General features: G+C 44.0%; 1 protein-coding gene across 1 annotated transcript in view; it reads right to left on the bottom strand.

The window, feature by feature from the left end:
* Positions 1–25023, bottom strand: part of LOC124799851 (serine proteinase stubble) — a 711707-nt gene that overhangs the window by 30528 nt on the left and 656156 nt on the right. Inside the window, exons 6-7 of the mRNA XM_047262951.1 lie at positions 24494–24600; positions 4287–4584 (exon numbers count right to left, since the gene is read on the bottom strand). Coding sequence (XP_047118907.1) covers positions 4287–4584; positions 24494–24600 — 405 coding nt within the window. The remainder of the gene's footprint in view (positions 1–4286; positions 4585–24493; positions 24601–25023) is intronic.

Raw genomic sequence — 25023 nt, 5'->3', positions numbered from 1 at the left:
TAAAAATGGGACATTGTGTATACACTGGGTGTATCTCCCAAAAGTATTCCTCTGGTGTTTCAACAGTAAGCGAAATACACTGCCGGAAAAAAATTAATACGCCTGGAAAGACGACGTCGATTTTCATCAGATAACGGCAAACGCCTCCTGGGGGATAGTAAATGTACTGACAATGGCTTCAATGTCGTGCACCCTCAGTTAGCGTAAAGGCGTAGCTACCAGAACACCATCAATATCTACACCTTAATAGGGAATGCCTACAGCCAGAGGGCTCAGTGTGGTGCAGGCGTGTGAACCAAGCAGGCAACCATGTCACGGAGACGCACTCGTGCTTCCTACAGCCAACTGAGCCGGTTTGGAAGCGGTCAAATAGCAGTGTTCCGAGTGGTGGGGCGGTCCTTTCGGAGAATTGCCACGCAAGTTGGACGTGCTGCGTCCTGAGCAGCGATGCTCACGTGAACATTCTCACACTAGTAGACGAGGTTCTGGACATCCACACAGAACAGATGTCCGCCAGGATCGTTGTATTGTAAGGGAAGCAGTGGCAGATCATACAGCTACCACAGTACAGATGAGGGGGATTATGAGCCCAAATGTTCAACATGAACTGTTGTGAACCGTTTGTTAGTAGTGGACCTACAAGCACGCATCTAGCCCATCGTCCACTGGAGCCAGAGCTTTGATGTGCATGGCTCGATTGGTGTTGTCAGAGGATTAGCTGGAATGACACACTGTGGTCTTTAGCAATGAAAGCAGATTCTGCGTGTGTGGGAGTGATGGTCGTTTGCATGTACTATGTAGACCAGGTGAGTGCTCTCTGGTGAGTGCTCCAAGACACACTGGTCCCAGACCAGGCCTAATGGCCTCGGGTGCGATAAGCTACAACTCTCGTTCAGCTATGATGTTTCTGGAGGAGACGCTAACCAGCGCTCGTTACATGCAGAATGTTACTAGACCTGTTCTTTTGCTGTTCTTGCAACAGGAAGGTGACGGGTTGTTCCAGCAGGATGATGCTCAGCCACACACTGTTCATGAAACTCAGTGTGCTCTGCAAACGGCCCAGCAACTTCCCTGGCCAGCACAATCTCCAGACTTGTCTCCAGTCGAGCCCGTGTGGGATACGAGGGGACGAGAAGCGACTTGGACAACTCGTCAGCCGATAATTCTTACAGAACTAGATGAACAGGGCGAAGAGGCGTGGCATAACGCATCCCTGCACATTATTCACTATCTGTAAAGTCGATTGGACGCCAGAGTCAGTGCCTACATTGCCGCCTGTGGAGGCTACACCGCATACGAATACGGATGTTTCAGCATGGGTCAATACCCGGTACCTCAGAACTGCTTGTGCTACTGATCTGTATATACAGTCATTTCATGTACTCCACATGCACTGTTGCAACATAAATCTCGAGTGAGAAGGAAACCTCTAAAAGGGTGCACTAATTATTCTTTCTCTGACAGTGTAAAAGGGGTGCAAGTTTTCGATGTTTGTTTCTCTCTCTCTCTGTGTCTCTCTCTCTCTCTCTCTCTCTCTCTCTCTCTCTCCCTCACACACACACACACACACACACACACACACACACACGCACACAAACAAAACTATGCAAGAGTTGAAGGTAGTGAAAACTGTCTTTGAGCGGTTCCACATCTTCATACATATTCTGTGAACCACTGACAAGGGAACGTCCCCATCGCACCCCCTCAGATTTGGCACAGTGGATAGGCCTTGAAAAACTGAACACAGATCAATCGAGAAAACAGGAAAAAGTTGTGTGGAACTATGAAAAAATAACCAAATTTTCAAACTGAGTAGTCCATGCGCAAGATATGCAACATCAAGTATATTGTGAGCTCAGGAGCGCCGTGGTCCCGTGGTTAGCGTGAGCAGCTGCGGAACGAGAGGTCCTTGGTTCAAGTCTTCCCTCGAGTGAAAAGTTTAATTATTTATTTTCAGACAATTATTATCTGTCCGTCCGTCCGTCCGATGCGAGGTAGCAACATATGTTTTGACAGAGCAAAAGGAAAACTGTTCGACTGTGAAACTGTTGCATTCATTTGTTGCAGTTTATGTGACAAACTCTTACGTTATCATCACTTTTTTGGGAGTGATTATCACATCCACAAGAAAACCTAAATCGGGCAAGGTAGAAGAATATTTTTACTCATTCACTAAGTGTACAAGTTAGGTGGGTCGACAACATATTCCTGCCATGTGGCGCACATGCCGTCACCAGTGTCGTATAGAATATATCAGACGTGTTTTCCTGTGGAGGAATCGGTTGACCTATGACCTTGCGATCAGATGTTTTCGGTTCCCATTGGAGAGGCACGTCCTTTCGTCTACTAATCGCACGGTTTTGCGGTGCAGTCGCAAAACACAGACACTAAACTTATTACAGTGAACAGAGACGTCAATGAGTGACCAGACAGATCAGAACTTTGCGAAAATAAAGAAAGTTAACTTTTCACTCGAGGGAAGACTTGAACCACATATTCTCTCGTTCCACAGCTGCTCACGCTAACCACGGGACCACGGTGCTCCTGAGCTCACACTATCTTTGATGTTACCTATCTTGCGCATGGACTACTCAGTTTGTATATTTTGCTTATTTTTTTCATAGTTCCACACAACTTTTTCTTGTTTTCTCGATTGATCTGTGTTCAGTTTTTCAAGGCCTATCCACTCTGCCAACTTATAACTACACTACTGGCCATTAAAATTGCTACACCAAGAAGAAATGCAGATGATAAACGAGTATTGATTGGACAAATATATTATACTAGAACTGACATGTGATTACATTTTCACGCAATTTCGGTGCATAGATCCTGAGAAATCAGTACACAGAACAACCACCTCAGGCCGTAATAACGGCCTTGATACGCCAGGGCAGTGAGTCAAACAGAGCTTGGATGGCGTGCACAGGTACAGCTGCCCATGCATCTTCAAAACGATAACACAGTTCATCAAGAGTAGTGACTGGCGTATTGTGACGAGCCGGTTGCTCGGCCACCATTGACCAGACGTTTTCAGTTGGTGAGAGATCTGGAGAATGTGCTGGCCAGAGCAGCAATCGAACATTTTCTGTATCCAGAAAGGCCTGTGCAGGACCTGCAACATGCGGTCGTGCATTATCCTGCTGAAATGTAGGCATTATCAGGGATAGAATGAAGGGTAGAGTCACTGGTCGTAACACATCTGGGATGTAACGTCCACTGTTCAAAGTGACGTCAATGCGAACAAGAGATGACCGAGACGTGTAACCGATGGCACCCTATATCATCACGCCGGGTCATACGCCAGTATGGCGATGACGAATACACGCTTCCAATGTGCGTTCACCGCGATGTCGCCAAACACGGATGCGACCATCATGATGCTGTAAACAGAACCTGGATTCATCCGAAAAAATGACGTTTTGCCATTCGTGCACCCAGGTTCGTCGTTGAGTACACCGTCGCAGGCGCTCGTGTCTGTGATGCAGCGTCAAGGATAACCGCAGCCATGGTCTCCGAGCTCATAGTCCATGCTGCTGCAAACGTCGTCGAACTGTTCGTGCAGATGGTTGTTGTCTTATAAACATCCCCATCTGTTGACTCAGGGATCGAGACGTGGCTGCACGATCCGTTACAGCCATGCGGATAAGATGCCTGTCATCTCGACTGCTAGTGATACGAGACCGTTGGGATCCAGCACGGCGTTCCGTATTACCCTCCTGAACGCACCGATTCCATATTCTGCTAACAGTTCTGGGATCTCGACCAACGCGAGCAGAAATGTCGCGATACGATAAACCACAATCGCGATAGGCTACAATCAGACCCTTATCTAAGTCGGAAAGGTGACGGTACGCATTTCTCCTCCTTACACGAGGCATCACAACAACGTTTCACCATGCAACTCCGGTCAACTGCTGTTTGTGCATGAGAAATCGGTTGGAAACTTTCCTCATGTCAGCACGTTGTAGGTGTCGCCACCGGCGCCACCATTGTGTGAATGCTCTGAAAAGCTAATCATTTGAATATCACAGCATCTTCTTCCTGTCGGTTAAATTTCGCGTCTGTATCACGTCATCTTCGTGGTGTAGCAATTTTAATGGCCAGTAGTGTAAATCTGAAGGGAGGTGCGATGGGGAGGTTCCCTTGTGAGAAGTAAATGGTAGAGATTACCTGCCATACACTATACGGTGGCGTAGCGAATATGAGGACATGGATATGGCATTTTTATTTCTTTACACTAGTGTACAGTGTGCAATATTAGGCGGGAAGCGCGAGCAGCGTACCTCCTGGAGGACGGAGGGCAGCGTGCCGCCCTCGCTGAGGCGGCCCCAGCCGGTGACGGTGGCGTTCTCACCGACGAGCAGGTCGTCCGTGGCGGGCAGGCAGATGGGCGCGATGTGCGGCGCGAACTCGAGCGCCCGCTCCAGCTGCACGAGCGCCAGGTCGTGCTCGTACGTGAAGAAGTTGTAGCGCGGGTGCACCACCTTGCGCGCCACGCCGCGCTCCACGAACGGCAGTGGCTCCTGCACGCTCGAGAAGTCGTACTCGCCCACGCGCACGCGGATCTGCGACGTCAGCAGGCTGTGCGCACACAAGAGCACACGGTGTCATTCGACCACGTACGGCCCGCCTGCTACGGCACTCAAAGTGATATTCATCGTGAGTTTGCTGAACAAGGACAAACAGCAGGAAACGGTTTGTGAGAGGATGAGGAGCAAGAAAGTTTATAATGGACTTAGGGCCAGAAATGCGATTCAAGGGAGGTACACCCACTTGATGGTAGATATAAGACTTTTGAAAGTGAGTACCGTAACAGTACTAGGCACGTGGCCACCATCATGGAGTAGGCCACGCGACCATGTGGAACATTCTGGACGACAGCTACCCGATCCGTATCGCTTACAAGCACACAGGCCTTATGGCTCAAATGGCTCTGAGCACTATGCGACTTAACTTCTGAGATGGTCAGTCGCCTGCACACAGGCCTTACTACTGGGTAATTATAGTTTAAGTGCAGCTACTCGTAGAGGTTCAGTGTAGGTTGTAATTATCGTGTGGCAGCGAAACTTGGTAGATATTCTAATGTGTTAACCCGGGCCTGATTTACACTGGAAAGAATAGGTCAAATTTTGGCCACCAGGTGCAAATCTGGCGCTGTGAATGCAAGAAAGGGTACAGAAATGTTTCCATATGTACTGGATTAGGAACGGATCGTGGGCAGAAAAGCTCAAACTTCACAGCAAACATAAACATAGCCAACGCCTTGCAGACAAACAAAAATTACGCGAAGCGAAATGTAGTTTGAGGAGGGCTACGCGAGACGCGTTCAATGAACTCGAAAGTAAAGTTCTATTTACTGACTTGACAGAAAATCCTAAGAAATTTTGGTCTTATGTCAAAGCGGTAGGTGGATCAAAACAAAATGTCCAGACACTCTGTTACCAAATTGGTACTGAAACAGAGGATGATAGACTAAAGGCCGAAATACTAAATGTCTTTTTCCAAAGCTGTTTCACAGAGGAAGACTGCACTGTAGTTCCTTCTCTAGATTTTCGCGCAGATGACAAAATGGTAGATATCGAAATAGACGACAGAAGGATAGAGAAACAATTAAAATCGCTCATAAGAGGAAAGACAGCTGGACCTGATGGGATACCAGTTCGATTTTACACAAGAGTACGCGAAGGAACTTGCCCCCTTCTTGCAGCGGTGTACCGTAGGTCTCTAAAAGAGCGTAGCGTTCCAAAGGATTTGAAGAAGGGACGTCGAACAGATCTGCAGAACTATAGACCTATATCTCTAACGTCGATCAGTTGTAGAATTTTGGAACACGTATTATGTTCGAGTATAATGACTTTTCTGGAGACTAGAAATCTACTCTGTAGGACTCAGCATGGGTTTCGAAAAAGACGATCGTGTGAAACCCAGCTCGCGCTATTCGTCCACGAGACTCAGAGGGTTCACAGGTAGATGCCGTGTTTCTTGACTTCCGCAAGGCGTTCGATACAGTTCCCTACAGTCGTTTAATGAACAAAGTAAGAGCATATGGACTATCAGACCAATTGTGTGATTGGATTGAAGAGTTCCTAGATAACAGAACGCAGCATGTCATTCTCAATGGAGAGAAGTCTTCCGAAGTAAGAGTGATTTCAGGTGTGCCGCAGGGGAGTGTCGTAAGACCGTTGCTATTCACAATATACATAAATGATCTTGTGAATGACATCGGAAGTTCACTGAGGCTTTTTGCGGACGATGCTGTGGTATATCGAGAGGTTGTGACAATGGAAAATTGTACTGAAATGCAGGAGGATCTGCAGCGAATTGACACATGGTGCAGGGAATGGCAATTGAATCTCAATGTAGACAAGTGTAATGTGCTGCGAATACATAGAAAGAAAGATCCCTATCACCCAGCTACAATATAGGAGGTCAGAAACTGGAAGCAGTTAATTCCATATATTATCTGGGAATACGCATTAGGAGTGATTTAAAATGGAATGATCATATAAAGTTGATCGTCGGTAAAGCAGATGCCAGACTCAGATTCATTGGAAGAATCCTAAGGAAATGCAATCCGAAAACAAAGGAAGTAGGTTACAGTACGCTTGTTCGCTCACTGCTTGAATACTGCTCAGCAGTGTGGGATCCGTACCAGGTAGGGTTGATAGAAGAGATAGAGAAGATCCAACGGAGAGCAGCGCGCTTCGTTACAGGATCATTTAGTAATCGCGAAAGCGTTACGGAGAAGAGAGATAAACTCCAGTGGAAGGCTCTGCAGGAGAGACGCTCAGTAGCTCGGTACGGGCTTTTGTTGAAGTTTCGAGAACATACCTTCACCCAGGAGTCAAGCAGTGTATTGCTCCCTCCTACGTATATCTCTCGAGGAGACCATGAGGATAAAATCAGGGAGATTAGAGCCCACACAGAGGCATACCGACATTCCTTCTTTCCACGAACAATACGAGACTGAAATAGAAGGGAGAACCGATAGAGGTACTCAAGGTACCCTCCGCCACACACCGTCATGTGGCTTGCGGAGTATGGATGTAGATGTAGATAGATGTAGAAACAAGTGAGAAAGGCACAGTATTGATGTTATTATTAACCACCGCTTATACAATTTGTTCTATATGAGCACTTCAGACGTCGACGGGATGCTGCATCCATGAAACGACGTTCTTGACAGTTACCCAGGGCAGTTGCTGTGGAACCTGAGTAACGTGTTCCTGAGCAACGTGTCCCTTCAGATCAGGTAGAGGCCGAACATGTCCCTGGTAAACCCATTCTTTTAGATGTCCCCAAAGCCAAAAATCACACGGATTCAAATCAGGTGATCTTACAGGCCATGCATATGGGAAAGGTTTGAAGATAATACGTTTGTCGGAAGTTGCATTAAGCAGATCAGTGTAAAACAGACTGCAAGACTTTCCATGCTGCTGACTGTGGGATGGACAATTCTCGTGATACTGCACGAGCACTGGTATTACCCGCAGCACTTACTGCATCATCGGTTACAGCAACTGCAACCTCGTCAATAACTTCCACTGGGATAGGACGCCTTCTCTTCCACGTGCCACACCAAACTCACCCGTGTTTTCCAGTTTCATTATCATCATCATCTAAAACCATTTAATGACATCATGTTTTTCCTCAGACCTTTCAGTCAGCGATACTCTATCAATACAGCGCTGTAATTGCTGCCGTTCACATAAAACAGTTCCCTAACAGCGCACGGTCTCTCTTCTCAATAGCCATACTGTTCACTCATGTTATATCTTGTCAAATGATAGCGTGGATGTCATACCGTCATACAATCAGTGTACAGCGCCACATTTGCATCTGACGGCCGCAAGTGGAACTAACGGTTTTTTCAGCATTAATCTGTTGCGCATTAACGCATTAGCATATTTACTACGGTGCCATACGATAATTACAGCCCACTCTGGCCCTCCGTGAGTAGCTACACTTTAATTGTAACCATCCATCACTTGGGGATTTACCTCGTGCGCGCGGATTACTGGCGACTGCGTCCGGGACCAGTCATCCGTCCGCAAAGTGACACTGGTGAAGTATATCTGCACTTGCCGCAGTTGACTCTGCTTCCTCTGCTGGAGACGTGCCTTTGGTGGTACGAAGGGTAAGGTGGTAGCTACATGATCTTTATCTCCACCTTCAAGTGGGTATACGTTCTTTGAAAGGCATTTCCACCCATGTGTCCATATGACCTGTTTTACACCTTATTCCTTCAGGGATTCGTTCTTACAGTTTGTCCTCTTTTACCAAAGTCATTCAGTGTTTAAGTTACTCATTTCCTCAGGGTTCGTGCTTCTGTAGTCATGGAACTACAGTGGAGTATCTGGGTATGGCAGCAAGGGGGAGTGTCATAGGTAGGGGCGCATATCTATGACAGCAGGATGATGGAAAAAAGGGAAAGACGGAGGGCAAGGTAGAAAGGGGAAGAAAAATTAGACGAAGAAGAGTAGAGGAAAGCACTGTAGGCCATTAAAATGGAGAAGGGGCAGTAATGTATAAAAGAAAAAAAAGAGGATCTTCGCGTTGGACTACTAATCATAAGACATATGTTGTTTTGATTGTTACGGATTTGTGTTGATCGTTACTGAAATAATGAAAATGACTCGTGTTACTGCTATAAGAATGCGACTTAGTCTCTGCATTCTCCATGTTTAAAAACGTAGCAAACAAAAAAGGATTACTGAAATGCATCCCTTTTACTTCATTATAAAGTCATGTCGATCTTAGTAAACGAATAAATATATTAACCAGCGATGAGGGCGAATCAAAAAATGAGGAAAATGAGACGATGGCGGCAAGGGCCCAGTTACACTGAGTGACGTAATTCTATTAAACTCGCCGCTATTTTCATAAATTTGAGATCAGTTGGGACCTGTAACATAACAAACACTTTTGGCTGCTACATAAAATTGATTGTCCTTTCCATATCTACCTCCTTTGACCAAACGGAATCGTTATATACATCACGGTAGTGTTCTGTTTGATTTTTATTTTGACATTCTTCTATTAGTCTTTGGTTTTCTCTGTTTCTAATCCTCCCACGCCCCTTTCAATCCAGTTCAACCAATGTTCACCATTTGCACGTGAACAGAATCTCGAATGGTTCGCAAGCTGACATGTGTTGATGACCCTGTATTGAAATATGCAACAATTTGGGGAAGGGTTGCACTTCCTTCATGCGTCTGCTTTAAGCGATTTGGCGGAAAACCTGAATAAGGGTGGCCAGTGTGCTAACCACTGCGCCACCCCGCCCGATGCTCCGCAACTGACGACACCTGTGCGATGCCGTGTTGACCCAATGACATAATCAATGAAAACGAGATCATTGATATTGGACCGTTGATCTCATTGGCTGGTAACGGCACTGATAAAAAATATGCGGATCGTATTTGAGTCGATTTAAAAAAAAAACACCGACAGTAACACGTGACGTGTCCTGAAAGAGTTTTGTACATCACGTGAAGAAGTGAGCAATGTTATATGATTCGACCGTAAAAAGTGCATTACCTTATTTAACAGATATCTTGCCTGCTGCTTTTTCGCCATATCCTGGCATCTACGTAGTACATATAACGTTATAAGAGCTAAGCTACTGAGAAAAATGGACAGCAGAAATTTGAATATCTGTTTGCTGTTGTGGTCTTAAGCCCGAAGAGTGGTTTGACGCAGTTCCCCATTTTAGTCTATCCTGTACAAGCCTCTCCATCACAGCCGCAGCCTACAACCATTTGAACCTACTCTCTCTGTTCAAGCCTTGACCTTACTACACATTTTTAACCCCACCCTTGCTTTCGTTACCAAACTGACAGTTCTTTGATGCTTTAGTCCGTGTCTATCATTTTTGATAGCCATGTTGTGGAGTAAATCTCTTTTTCCACAACTGTATTCGGTACCTTCTCGTTTTACTCATCTAATCTTTGACATTATTCTATAGTGTTGAGTGTTGTTATTCATAATGTTTATGAGCTGTGGTTGCGCTCCCCAGAAACTTGTTTATTTATTCTTTAGCACAAAATTTCGAAAGCTTCCATTCTCTTCTTGTCTGAATTGGCTGTCGCCCGCGTTTCACCTCCGTACAAGTCTACACTTCAGGCAAATATCTTCAGAAAATACTTCCTAACGCTTAAATTTATGGTGGATGTTAACAGATTCCATTATCTAAGAAACTATTTTGTTGTTTTTGCTAGTCTGCATTTTGTATCTTCCCTACGTCGGCCATCATGTGTTAATTTTCTTTCCAAATAACAAAATTCATCTACTACTTTTAGTGTCTCATTCTCTAATCTAATTCCCTCAGTATCGCCTGATTTACTTCGACTACATTCTATTACACGTGTTTTACTTTTATAGATGTATAATCTCTTTTCAAGACACTATCTACTCCGTTCAACTGTGTATAATCTCTTTTCAAGACACTATCTACTCCGTTCAACTGTTCTTCCAAGTCCTTAGCCGTCTCTGACAAAATTGTAACTCCATTGGCAAACGGTGAACCTTAATTCCTTTTCCAGATTTCTTCTTGGTTTCCTTCACAGCTCCGTAGACGCTCATAATGGTAATCAGTTTTTTTTTTTTTTACAAATTGTAAATAACTTCTCAGTCTCTGTATTTTATCTCTGCTGATTTCAAAATTTCGAAGAGAATAGCGCAGTCCACATTGTTAAGAGATTTCTCTATATCTACAAACGCTTATATGTATATTTGCCCTTTTTCGACTTATCTTCTAAAATAAACTATAGGGCCGGTATTGTATCGCGTATTCCTACATTTCTCTGGAGCCCAAAATCATCGCCCCCAAGGTTGACCCGTACTAGTTGCTGTTAGTCTATTCTTCTGTAAGTAATTCGTGTCAATATGCAATCATGACTTATTAAACTCATAGAAGAATATGTGTTAGAATTGATAAAACGCTGTAAGTATTTATTTCAATATCAACGTACCTCTGTGTGGTCTGCTTTCTGTTTTCAGTCAATTAACTGAGTGACTTAGTTGAAAAATCATTTCATATCCAACTCAAGTGTTAGGTATAGCCCAGGGAAAAGTAATGGTATGTAGGGCAGTGTCCTGTACCAAAAAACACTGCGCAACATAATCAAGTGTCACTTTGTTCAAACCTCATAGCTATCTCCCATGGCGACGCAGAAGTTTGAGCTTTGACTCTAAGGTGCCTACTACTTTTCTCTGCTATTGCGAAAGCATGACGCCCTGCACTTTCAACCTTGGCCTCGGGGACTCTTCAAACATCAGGGTGTCGACACATGCGAAAAAAAGGCCAGGGTTTATGTGCGGTGTAAGTTGTCTTAATTATGTCACAGTGACACCAAATTTCACCACCATTCTGCTCGACGCCACAATGAACGTTTCGCACGATGGGAAGGTCGTCACACGCCCTTGTACCCACATTTCACTCCTTCGTCTGACTCCTCTACGATGGAGGTCAGAATCACGACACCCAGTATTGAAATCACGCAGTTTTGTTATGGGAGACCGAGGAAAACATTTCAGATACACCGTCGCTCAGAGTCAACACGAAAAGGCCTCAGGACGTGGCATAATAGAGAGCGTCAATGAAATCATTCTTTCCCTTGTTGCTCGAAAACGACAGTTCTGAAATCATTCTTTCCCTTGATGCTCGAAAACGACAGTTCGCAGTGCTATGGGCACCGGGATAACGTTCTGGATAAATTTTGACACTGTTGATCCCCCTTCCCCCCTTCCCCCATCCCCGGATGATTCAACCCCTCTCTGCGGACATCGCGAGCTACAACCCTCTTGAATGTAATCTCACCTCTTTGGAGTGTAGCGTGACCACAATTTTTGCTCTCGTATACAGGGTGGACCGCTGGAGCCTGTACAAAACCATTCTATGATTTTTGGACGTGATCTGAAGCAAAATACCATATTTATGCTTTTTTCATCCCTTCCTTTTTCGCGCACTCCTGTGGCGTGTGCACTGGGGGCGGGGGGGGGGGGGGGGGAGGGGGGATGGCGGGGAGATGCTTCATTGATTGACAGACACGTGAATGAAATGGCAAAGAGTCTCTCTAAGACACCCACCCCATTCCCTCCCCCTCCCCCACCCCCGATTTCTGCACACCCTGGGTGCCATTCGAGCGCCTTTGCTGGGCGCTTTAAGAGGACCACACCGTGGTTCAGGTCGAAAAAAATCAATTTTCGGTTTTCATCATATTTCGATAGATTAACGTTTTATTTAAGTACTCTGACAAGGATTTTGCCGAAAAAAATTTTTCGAGCATTTAAAGAGCATTTTCGTACCACGTGTGTTTATGTGCCACGCACACTTCTCTGTCACCCACTTTGCTGCATATATTTGAGATCTTTACATACCCTACATTGCGCGTTAGGGATTTTTTTTTACTCCCGAGTGTGTTGGCTATCCTTGGAATGCAACTGTCGGTATTCTTTTGTTTCTGCTGTTTGTAAACAACACGCTTTCAAACACGCGGTTAGTTTTGTTAAAGTGTGATTGCGAGTAGTTGTTATACTTACGTTTGCAGTGCTTGTTTACGTGTGTTTTGTTGTGTTTATTGGTTCAAATGACTCTGAGCACTATCGGACTTAACATCTGTGGTCATCAGTCCCCTAGAACTTAGAACTACTTAAATCTAACTAACCTAAGGACATCACACACATCCATGCCCAAGGCAGGATTCGAACCTGCGACCGTAGCGGTCACGCGGTTCCAGACTGGTTGGTTCAAATAGCTCTGAGCACTATAGGACTTAACATCTGAGGTCATCAGTCCCCTAGAACTTAGAACTACCTAAACCTAACTAACCTAAGGACATCACACACACCCATGCCCGAGGCAGGATTCGAACCTGCGACCGTAGCGGTCGCGCGGTTCCAGACTGAAACGCCTAGAACCGCACGCCACACCGGCCGGCGTTGTGTTTATTGAAGATGACGATACGTAAAGGCATTTTCAAGAAACGACAATTTAGAGGAAACAAGTTTAGAAAGCTTTCTGTACAAGAGGTTATGTCGCCTAGCAACGATGTTTCTAATTGTAATTCTGCAACAAGTGCATCATCAAAGAAGCTCTCACCATTTCAAGAGAGTTACAACGAATTTACTGTAAGTGACAAGGGGTCCAGTAACATTATTATAAATTTGGGTATATTATCAGATGTAATTTCTAAATTTGTACAATGTAGACAGTGTGGTGAGTCACAGAGTGCGAAAATTTGTGAGAGTGCCGGTGGGAGAAAAGGCCTAGCAATTGCTTTGAATTTAATTTGCACTAAATGCTCAGCTGTGATTACATTTATGAGTTCTTCAAAACCAGATGCAAGTGGCCCTTATGAAATCAATATTAGATTAGTCTATGCCTTACGAGCCATTGGCAAGGGCATGGCTGCAGGGAGAAGATTTGGTTCAGTGATGAACTTATATCAACCACCAAATAAATTTGAAAAACTGACTGCAATATTAGAGATAGCTGTATGTGAGGTCAGTGAGGAAAGCATGAAAATGGCTGCTAGGGAGGCAGTGGAAGAAAATGATGGATGTTCGGATATTGCAGCTGCACTTGATGGAAGTTGGCAGAAAAGAGGACATACTTCTCTGAATGGAGTAGTGACTGCCACGAGTGTAGACACCGGTAAAGTGTTAGATGTGTAGATAATGTCTAAATATTGCAAATGTTGTAAAGTCAATTAACATAAAAAACACAACTGTGTGGCTAATTTTAGAGGAAGTGGTGGTATGGAAGTTCATGGAGTACAACAAATATTTCATCGCTCCGTAAAAACAGGAGGCGTACGGTACACCAAATGGTGGGCGATGGTGACGGTAAGGCATACAACAGTGTAGTGAACTCTAAGCCATACGGAGATGCCATTATTAGCAAAATATAATGTGTAGGCCATGTTCAAAAACTTTTGGGAACAAGGCTGAGAAAACTAACTGTTCATATGAGAGGAAAAAAATTAGAAGATGGAAAATTGTTGACCGGACTAAAACTGAAATAGAAAACTTGCAGGTATACTGTGGGCAGGCAATTAGGAGAAATAAAGAAAATCTGGAGGCAATGAAGAGTGATGTTTGGGCTATATTCTTCCATAAGTCCTCTACTGATGATAACTCATGTCATGTATTGTGTCCATCAGGAGAAATTTCGTGGTTCAAATACAATAGGGCTCAGGCAACTGGAGAATCTTATTCTCACCAGCATTCTCTTCCTGCTGCTGTTATTACAGCAATTAAACCTATTTTCAGAGACTTGGCTTATCCTGACCTTCTAAGGAAATGTCTGCATGGGCAGACACAGAACCCAAATGAATGTTTCAACAGCATAATTTGGAACCACCTTCCTAAAACTGTATTTGTAGACATGCATACAATGAAACTAGGAGTTCATGATGCTGTTATTACATTCAATTGTGGTAATATTGGAAATTGTTGGGTACTGAAAAAGCTGGGAATTAATCCCGGTGAAAATATGATCACTGGGCTGCAACATTGCGATAAAATGAGGATACCCGATGCAGACAGGCCTGCATCTAATATAGCCGAGAAAGCAAGACAAACATCAAGGAAGGTGAAAAAGAAGCTGGAAGACCTGCTAGATGCCAAAGAAGGGCCATCATATGCAGCAAGACAGTTTTAATTAACTGTAAGTAACAAATTTCAAAGTTTTTTTCTTTAAAGTCAATTTCCCGCAAACTAAAATTTTCAGTACTTATGCCCAATTATATCAGAAACTATCATAGGTAAATGAGTGAAATTTTCAGAGACTCTGAATAACATATAAAGTCACCTGTGGTACTACATTCGTTAATATTCCTCCATTAGGAAGTTCACAAAAATATTTTCTCCAGAAAAAACTTAATCTTTTTGTTAATAAACTTAAAAAAGTATTTCTTAAAAACTATAAAATGGACAAAGTAGATTTTAGTACAGTTGACTCTATTAGCATCATGTAACATACAGAAAAAATATTAAGGTCCTGCATCAAATAGTTTTTTCAGAAATGGGTCAAATACTTGCCCAAATTAACATGGATTAGATAGGCAGGGTGTGGTCCCCTTAAAAATGTACCCGCACAGAGACACTCATTTACGGATCTCTGCCCTCCGGCGAGACAGGCAACCCGCTCCACATACGTGGCTGCTGGCCGCATGCTATTTAAGAGGGGTGTCGAAACACAAGCAAAACTAATGCAGGTTGTCCTGAGAAAATGAAGCATGAGAGGCTGGGTCATAAAAACTGATTCGCATTTTTTGTGACGCGTTCATAAAGGTCAGGCGAAGTTCATAAATTTCACGGAATTTCTAGTGTGTATATTTCTTAAGAGAAACAGCAGAGGTCAAAAAATTTCCAAAATAGAGACAATAATTTTTGCTGTTGGCAAACTGTATATTTCTAAGCATACATTTTCAGCGAATTTTAATTCTGTTACTCCTACACATTAGCACATACAGAGATTATAGTTTAAGGATCAGTCTACATTTATGTTGGTGGTTTTTGGAAATTAGCACGCATTTTTTTAATATGTATTAAAACTCATCACATGTTCTAGGCATAAGACTCACTGTCAGGTATTCATGATAAAACAAAAAGATTTTAACGTGAGCATACACTATTTCACTTTTTGAATAAAAATACTCTTGCTGGATGTTCCGAGGAAAATCTGGAATACCGATATGTACACAATGAACGTTACAAAAAGTCTTTGTCTCCACGTAAGTGTTCGATTCTTTCCTCAGCAGACTATACGAAAGTATTATTATAGACATAATCAGCAATCCATGTTTCCCAGTCGTGGCACCATTCCAGACACAACTGTTTTTGCTGCGATGGTAGCGGCAGACTACGCATGGGACTATAATTATTATAGTCCAGCTGCTGGCATATGGTGCGGGAGGACACAGAGTGTTGCAGCGAGACATTCTCGGATGGCAGGTATAAATGTGAAAGAGTTACATTGTCGTTGGTGCACAGTACGACTTCCCTCACTTGGGACGGTCACACGGCGGTCGACCAGCACCTGGACGATGATTACGTCTGTACTCACTTTCCCTTGCAGCTCCATATCGGGCCACTGTCAAATACGAGTGCCCCACAAATCTGGGTACTTCATCATTTGACTAGCCGGCCAAATGAAACCCCTTTCAGACTTAGTCAGTTGATGATAACACTGTGTCTCACGAGTACGCAGTCTCTCTGTGTCCATCTACATCTACATTTATACTCTGGAAGCCACCCTGCGGTGTGTGGCGGAGGGTACTTTGTGTATCACTGTCACGTCCCCATTTCCTGTTCCAGTACCGAATAGTTCGCGGGAGAAACAATTGTTGGTGAGTATCCGTGTGAGCTCGAATCTCTTTAATTTTATCTTCTTGACCTTTTCGTGGTACATGCGTAGGAGGAAACAATATATTTGTTGACTGTTGTAAGAATTTGCGCTCTCGGAACTTTAACACTAAACCACGCCGTGACGCAGAACGCCCGTCTTGCACTGTCTGCCACTGCAGTTGGTTCATCATCTCTGTGACGCTTTCGTCCTTTCTAAATAAACCGATAGTGAAACACGCTGCTCTTTCTTGGATCTTCTCTATCTGCTCTATCAGTCCTGTTCGGTACGGATCCCGTACTGACGAGCAGTATTCAAATATTTGTCGAACGAATGTTTTTAAGCTACTGCTTTGTTGATGGACTACGTTTCCTGGGGATTCTTCCAATTAATCTCAGTCTGGCATCTGTCTCACTCGCGATTAATTTTATGTGGTCGTTCCACTTCAAATCGTCCGAACGCATACTTCTATATATTTTATGGAAGGAACTACTTCCAGTAATTGTTCTGCAGTTGTGTAATCATTCAGCACAGGGACTTTCTGTCTATGTACTTATAACACGTTACATTTATGTTGAGATTCAGTGCTGCTCCCTGCACCAAGCGTCAATCCTCTAAAGGTCTTCATGCATGTCGCTACAATTTTCTACTATCACGACTTTTCGTATACAACAGCATCATCCTCGAAAAATCTTATGGAACTTTCGACTTTATCTGATAGGCTGTTTACATATACTATGAAAAGTGATTGTACTACAGCACTCCTCTGGGACACGCCCGAACTTTATTTTACGTCTGAAGAATTCTCTCCGTTCAGAGTGACGTGCTGTGTTCTGTTTGCTAGAAACTGTTCAATCCAATCATACAGTTGGTCTAATGTTCTGTATTTTCTTTATTAGACGGCAGTGCGAAACTATATCGAATACCCTCCGGAAATCAAGCAACACGGCATCTACCTGGGCGCCTGTGTCCATTGCATTCTGTGTCTCGTGGACGAACTGAGCGAGCTGGGTTTCGCACGATCGTTGTTTGTGGAGCGGCCCCTATACGAAAAGAATATAAGCGCCGCTCCACGCTAGCTGTAGTTAAACTCCAAACCTACGCCCTTCCTGTCAACTACATCTGTCTGGTGGCCTCCTTCCTCTCCCGCCGCCCCTCTTATGTTACCATCCATAATGCCAATTCCCACACCTTCTACCCCTCTGCAGGTGTGCACCAGGGCTCTGTCCTCTCCCCTCTCCTCTACCTCCTGTACACGGCAGATATGCCCCAACCCTCCCCCCCACCCCCTCCAGTACACCTCTTGCAATATGCCGATGACACCGCATTCCTCGGCCTCGCTCCTACCCTCCAACAGTCCCAACGCCTTCTCCAGAATCACCTTGACCTTTTTGCTGCATGGTGTAACCAGTGGCTCCTGAAAATCAATCCTTCCAAGACCCAGGCAATCATCGCAGGTTGTATCATTCGCTCCTGCCGGCTCCTGGATTTCTCCCTTACCATCTGCGCCTGTCCTGTCCGCCTCACCCCCACCCTCACCTACCTTGGCCTCACCATTGACCGTCACCTCACCTGAACCCCTCATCTCCGCTCCATCCAATCCAAAGCCCACAACTGCCTCTGACCCCTCAAACTCCTCTCTGGGCGAACATGGGGGTTGCACCCCTCTACCATCCTCCACACCTACAAATCCTTAATCCATCCCATCCTCTTTTATGCCAGTCCCGCCTGGATATCTGCCGCCCCCAAATTCTATAAGTTCCTTCAAATCGATTAGCGTCATGTACTCCTCCTCGCCTTCCGTATACGCCTCCTGTCCCCCAAGCAGATCCTCTATTACCTCATTCCTTTCCCCATCTGCTCCTATTCCTCGAACATATCTGCATACTCTACACCTCCCGCCGCCTTGATCCCCCTCACCCCCTGGTTGCTCCTCTCCTGTCCTGTCCCCGTCCCCTGCCACACCTTCACTGTTGTGTTCCCCCGTACCCTCCATCTCTACACCCTTCATCTCCTTTCCCAAGGTGGCTTCCATCAACTCCCCCTCCCAGATGATGCCCTCTCTCCCTCCATTTATCCCTCCTATCAACTCTGATCCTCACTCCCCCTCCTTTCCTCCGTCCTTTCCCTGGGCTCCCTCTTCCCCCACTTCCATCCTGTGTTTTCTCCCCGCCTAACCTCTCCCTCCCTCCCTTCTCCCCCCCCCCCCGAGTCCTTTTGTAGTCCCCTCCTCTACCTTCCCCACTCCCTGTCGCGTCTGCTCAGCACCCCCCACCCCTCTTTTGGGTCCTCATCCTCCATTGGCTCCTTTCCCCCCTCCCCCCTTCGCTTTTCCTCTCCTTCCCCCCTTTTTTATTTTCCCATCATTTTTCCAGTTTCCCCCCACCTGCTCTCCGCTGTCTCAACTTTTTAGTGCACTGTTTAAGTGAGTGTTCAGTATCGTGCGTCTTTCCAAAGAGTTGCGAACAGAAATCATACTGTCGCTGGGTGTGAATTTTATATCTCTTGCGAACAGAAACCAGACTGTCGCCGTGTTTTTAATTGTCTGTCTATTATTTTTCTGCTTCCTGTGTATTTTATTAGCATCATCAACCCTTTGTTTTATGTTTTAAGTTCCACAATTTACCGCCATGTTACCTTTAAGTTACCGATTTTATCGCCAACTTGTATTATTTATTATCTTCATCTTTTTAAAACAAATTCTGTAGGCTGAAGAGCGGCGTAATAAGCTGCTGCCAGCCCGCCCCCTTCAGGGGGAATCGAAACCCAATAAAGAAAAAAAAACTAGCTGCAGTCTCACTAGAAGACGGGCAGTAGAAGAGCCGCACTAGAAGGCGAGCCGTGATCCAAACGATTTAGACGTGACTTGTGATCTCAGTTAACTGCTTGCATGGAAATTGTATATATCGAAGGACATTGATTGTTCGCATGTCGCCAATTGTTTGCGGTGCCTCTTTGTAAAAAGGCAAAGTTAAGTTTTGTCAGTTCAGTTTACTATAATAAGCTCCATTAATATGATTTGCTTGAATTGTTGTCTAGCTATCAGAGAAAACAGCTTCCTAGCCACCCTATTGTAGACGAGTGGGCCGGACACGACACCTTCCACAGTTATATCTGGCTACCAGTGACCCCTTTCTGTAGCGAGGTCGGTAACACGAATCTGTGCAGTGGAGTTCGACTCTAGAGTAGACGGTCCGAATTATGGAGGTGGGAAAAACTTTCACCGCCAGTGTTTGGCCGTCAGGTGAAGGAAATGTGGTAGGGTGAAGTTACTGGCCACCAGATTTTGTGCCAGTGTCCTTGATTAAATTATAAATCTCTTACCAGTGACACACAGACCCAGTTGACGGTGACCCGCCCATCGAATGGGGACGTTAAGCTCGGCGCTATTCGAAAGGAGTAGACTATGTGACGGCATCGAGATGCACCCTCTAACTTCTCTCATCATTGTTCAATACAAAAATGACACATGACACCACATTACACGCACGCGCATTGCAGCCACCCACACGAAACAGATGTAGTTAAGACACGACTGTCATACAACTCGAGGAAAGGGGCATTTATGCGCGGACAAAGAAAGCCTTTCCGACTGGGTCTATGTCTTCTAGCCAACAGCCACATACAATTTTTTTCTTTCTTGATTGAAGTCATTTCCCGGTGTAGGATGTTTCTATTTTACTTCATGCTTTTGTTATTAGCTAATTTCGGCCCCTTGTGTACTTTCAAGATACCTGGTGATAAAACAGTATCACAGTTTAAAGCAGCTTGAAGAACAGAAAGAATAAAATAAAAAATGTGCCTAATATTTATACACTCCTCCGCTATTTGTGTCACAGTGAAAAACTGGTCACATAGAGTCTTCCACACATTTGTGAGGAGGAAGATCCATCAAACGGCATCCTTAATAAATATCTCCTATGATCATGGTGGTTGTTGTTGTGGTCTTCAGTCCTGAGACTGGTTTGATGCAGCTCCCCATGCTACTCTATCCCGTGCAAGCTTCTTCATCTACCAGTACCTACCGCAACCTACATCCTTCTGAATCTGCTTAGTGTATTCATCTCTTGGTCTCCCTCTACGATTTTTACCCTCCACGCTGCCCTCCAATACTAAATTCGTGATCCCTTGATGCCTCAGAACATGTCCTACCAACCGACCCCTTCTTCTAGTCAAATTGTGCCACAAACTTCTCCCCAATTCTATTCAATACTTCCTTATTAGTTATGTGATCTACCCATCTAATCTTCAGCATTCTTCTGTAGCACCACATTTCAAAAGCTTCTATTCTCTTCTTGTCCAAACTATTTATCGTCCATGCTTCACTTCCATACATGGCTACACTCCATACAAATACGTTCAAAAATGATTTCCTGACACTTAAATCTATACTCGATGTTAACAAATTTCTCTTCTTCAGAAACGCTTTCCTTGCCATTGCCAGTCTACATTTTATATCCTCCCTACTTCGACTATCGTCAGTTATTTTTCTCCCCAAATAGCTAAACTCCTTTACTATTTTAAGTGTCTCATTTCCTAATCTAATTCCCTCAGCATCACCCGATTTAATTCGACTACATTCCATTATCCTCGTTTTGCTTTTGTCGATGTTCATCTTATATCCTCCTTTCAAGACAATATCCATTCCGTTCAACTGCTCTTCCAAGTACTTTGCTGTATCTGAGAGAGTTACAATGTCATCCGCGAACCTCAAAGTTTTTATTTCTTCTCCATGGATTTTAATACCTACTCCGAATTTTTCTTTTGTTTCCTTCACTGCTTGCTCAATATACAGATTGAATAACATCGGGGAGAGACTACAACCCTGTCTCACTCCCTTCCCAACCACTGCTTCCCTTTCATGTCCCTCGACTCTTATAACTGCCATCTGGTTTCTGTACAAATTGTAAATAGCCTTTCGATCCCTGTATTTTACCCCTGCCACCTTCAGAATTTGAAAGAGAGTATTCCAGTCAACATTGTCAAAAGCTTTCTCTAAGTCTACAAATGCTATAAATGTAGGTTTGCCCTTCCTTAATCTAGCTTCTAAGATAAGTCGTAGGATCAGTATTGCCTCACGTGTACGAACATTTCTACGGAATCCAAACTGATCTTCCCCGAGGCTGGCTTCTACTAATTTTTCCATTCGTCTGTAAAGAATTCGAGTTAGTATTTTGCAGCTGTGACTTATTAAATTAATAGTTCGGTAATTTTCACATCTGTCAACACCTGCTTTCTTTGGGATTGGAATTATTATATTCTTCTTGAAGTCTGAGGGTATTTCGCCTGTTTCATACATCTTGCTCACCAGATGGTAGAGTTTTGTCAGGACTGACTCTCCCATGGCCGTCAGTAGTTCTAATGGATTTTGTCTACTCCGGGGGCCTTGTTTCGACTCAGGTCTTTCAGTGCTTTGTCAAACTCTTCACGCAGTATCGTATCTCCCATTTCATCTTCATCTACATCCTCTTCCATTTCCATAATATTGTCCTCATGGTGGTAACGATCACAACAACTTTAGACAAGGAGAAATATGAAGTTCATTTGGTGTTACCGTCAAGTGATGTTACAGTTTGCTATCATAGATGTGAATATCGTATGCAAAATGAGAAATATGCAGCCCTTATGCTGGTTGTTTCATTGTCTCAGTGTACACCGCTTTACAATCCGTTAGTTTCACATTTTAAATAAAACTAGAAGACTTACAGTGAAATTGCATACATGTCAGCGAATTTAATTGCGCGACTGCGTCGTCAGCGATATAAAAAATAGCTTATACGAAAAGAACTAAACACTTTATCAAAGACATCACTACGTATCACATATTATACTTCATCTAAAAATTTTGCACAAAATCTCGTTAACGTAGTTACACCAGACACAAGTGAAGTTTTAAAACGTTAGGGAGGCTGAGGAATGCACAGGTTCTTTACTACGTATGTGTGTGTGTGTGTGTGGGGGGGGGGGGGGGGGGCAAAGAACTAGCCAAAATACAATAAACGCTATCATTCAATTACGTACAGAGCGTTTCAATACACGTATATATCGAAAGTGTCTTTCAAGTCTTCTGCCAGCTCGAAGAGCGACTGCGTGCCATATTCCCACAACCAGCGAGACCATTTCATGTAAATGCTGCGTGATATCTTGAAAATTAGGATCTCTTAAAATTGTGTTGAAAATAACAAGGAAGGTAATGAAACAAATATAATGAAAAGAGAATCGTCTCATATATCTAAGAATCATATACTGTTTGTGGCTAGAACGTCCATTATAAAAGTTATAATAATAATAATTACATATTATGCTATTTGTGGCAGGAAGGTCCATTAAAAAAGGTGAAAATTGTATCTTATACAATATTAGGTAAGAAAATCCATTCCAAACAGAAGGGAAAAGGCTGCATGTTTCCATGTTGCACATAAATATCTGTAAAGAGTCTATTTTTCACTCTGTCTATTCGTTTAAAATATTTTCTAAATATTTATTAAATATCGATCTTTTCCAAAAATTTCCTCCTATCCATTTCATATAATATATGCAGAGCGCCGTCAGTGTTTTCAGGGATAAGAAGGCTCTTAACATACATGTCAGACATAAATGACGAAGCGTTGTTATAGTTAACAAGACTGTGTTTCATGAATCTCCTGTTAAATCATCTGTCCGTCTGTCCGATGTAGAAATTGCCACACGTGCGACAGTTGATTTTGTAAATCCCCAACTGAGTAAATACGATACGTTTCTGTGTGGCGTGTCGGACTGTCTATCCTGTTCCTGGATCACGAACAGACGACGACTCCTACATTGCGGAACAAACGAGCAATTCTAACAGATGTTTTGCTATAGTATAGGATTAGAGTTTATCTTGATTTTAAGAAGTTGACCATGTCGTGTTTAGTTTTATTTGAAATGGGAAACTAACGAATTTCAAAGCGGTATACGCCGATACAGCGACAAAACCCGGTTCAGCGTTGCATTTTACGCATTGTGCGAACGGAATTCACATGTTTGATAGTAATTTGTAACGTCATTTGATGGAAATACCAATTTAAATCGATATTTTTACGTCTTTAAAGTGAACTGTGCTAGATAGTGATGTGCTGTAATGCGAGTTGTGCCCGTTACAACCATGATCATGGAATCGTTTATTAAGAACACCATTAGCTGGAGCTTCCTCCCCACTAATATATGGGAGATAAGATGTTACGGGACAACAGTTTTTACTGCGACACAAGCAGTAGAGGTTTGCAAAAAATTTTATGTTAATTTCTCATTTTATTTTATCTGTTCTTGAAACTGCTGAAACTTTTGATATTGTTTAATTACAAGAAAGTGTCCACCCCCAGTAGCTGAGTGGTCAGCGCGACAGAATGTCCATTCTAAGGGCAGGGTTCGATTCCCGGCTGGGTAGGAGATTTTCTCCGCTCAGGGACTGGGTGTTGTGTTGTCCTGATCATCATCATTTCATCCCCATCGACGCGCAAGTCGCCACAGTGGCGTCAAACCGAGAGACTTGCACCCGGCGAACGGTCTACCCGACGGGAGGCCCTGGTCGCAAGACTACAAGATAGTTTGGAAATGTCGAAGGGGCCGAAATGAGCTAATGGAAAGAGCACGACGAACTGTTTATTTAAAAAATAAAAACAACCGACCCAGGAAAATGACTTCCGTAAACAAATTCGCAGGGCCTTGGGCCCAGTATACAAAAAACTATCGATTCTTTGTTTTTGGCTCTCAATATGGATTAATCTCCTTGTCATTATTCGTTAATTTTACCTTTTTCTTTTTTTGTCGGAGGAATTGGGGGTGGGGGGTGGGGGGAGACAGTTCAGAAGGGGGGAAGGGCCAAACAATCGTAGCGCGTTTCCTTTACGTTTTGTCAGAACCTGTCAGAAACAGCTTGTGCCGTAAGCAGGGGACTCGTGTACTAGGAATCACTGGTATCGGACATGATGGATTTTGTCACGGAGCACAATGGGTGAGAGAAACTAGATGTAGATAATGCTTATGTCGCTCGGGTGTAATTGGTATCTGGGGGGCAGTATCTTACTGTAATATGATTGTGAAGCTGCAGACATCCAGGGAAAGACGAACGGGGTTCATAAGATAGCAAAGCTGAAGGAAACCGAATGGCGTACTCACTCGTCGACGCAGTGGCCAGCGGTGGCGATCCAGTTCTCGTTGAGCAGCGCGCCGCCGCAGCGGTGGGTACTCGAGAAGCCGAAGAACGACGTCCGGCGCACCGACACCTGCAGAAGCCGCCGGTATTAAAGAGTTGACGACACGATATGCTTACAACAATCACACTAGAAGATGCTGGGGTACACTGACAGGACATACACTACTGGCCATTAAAATTGCTACACCAAGAAGAAATGCAAATGATAAGTGGGTATTCATTAGACAGATACGTTATACTAGAACTGACATGTGATTACATTTTCACGCAGTTTGGGTGCATAGATACTGAGAAATCAGAACCCAGAACAACCACCTCTGGCCGTAATAACGATCTTGATACGTCTGAGCTTGGATGGCGTGTACTGGTACAGCTACCCATGCAGCTTCAACACGATACCACAGTTCATCAAGAGCAGTGACTGGCGTATTGTGCCGAGTCAGTTGCCCGGTCACCATTGACCACAAGCGATCAATTGGTGGGAAATCTGGCG

The sequence above is a fragment of the Schistocerca piceifrons genome, chromosome 1 (assembly GCF_021461385.2).
Source record: "Schistocerca piceifrons isolate TAMUIC-IGC-003096 chromosome 1, iqSchPice1.1, whole genome shotgun sequence".
Classification (NCBI taxonomy): domain Eukaryota; kingdom Metazoa; phylum Arthropoda; class Insecta; order Orthoptera; family Acrididae; genus Schistocerca; species Schistocerca piceifrons.
Note: the sequence above shows the minus strand (reverse complement) of the source record. Positions and strands in the feature narration are given on the sequence as shown.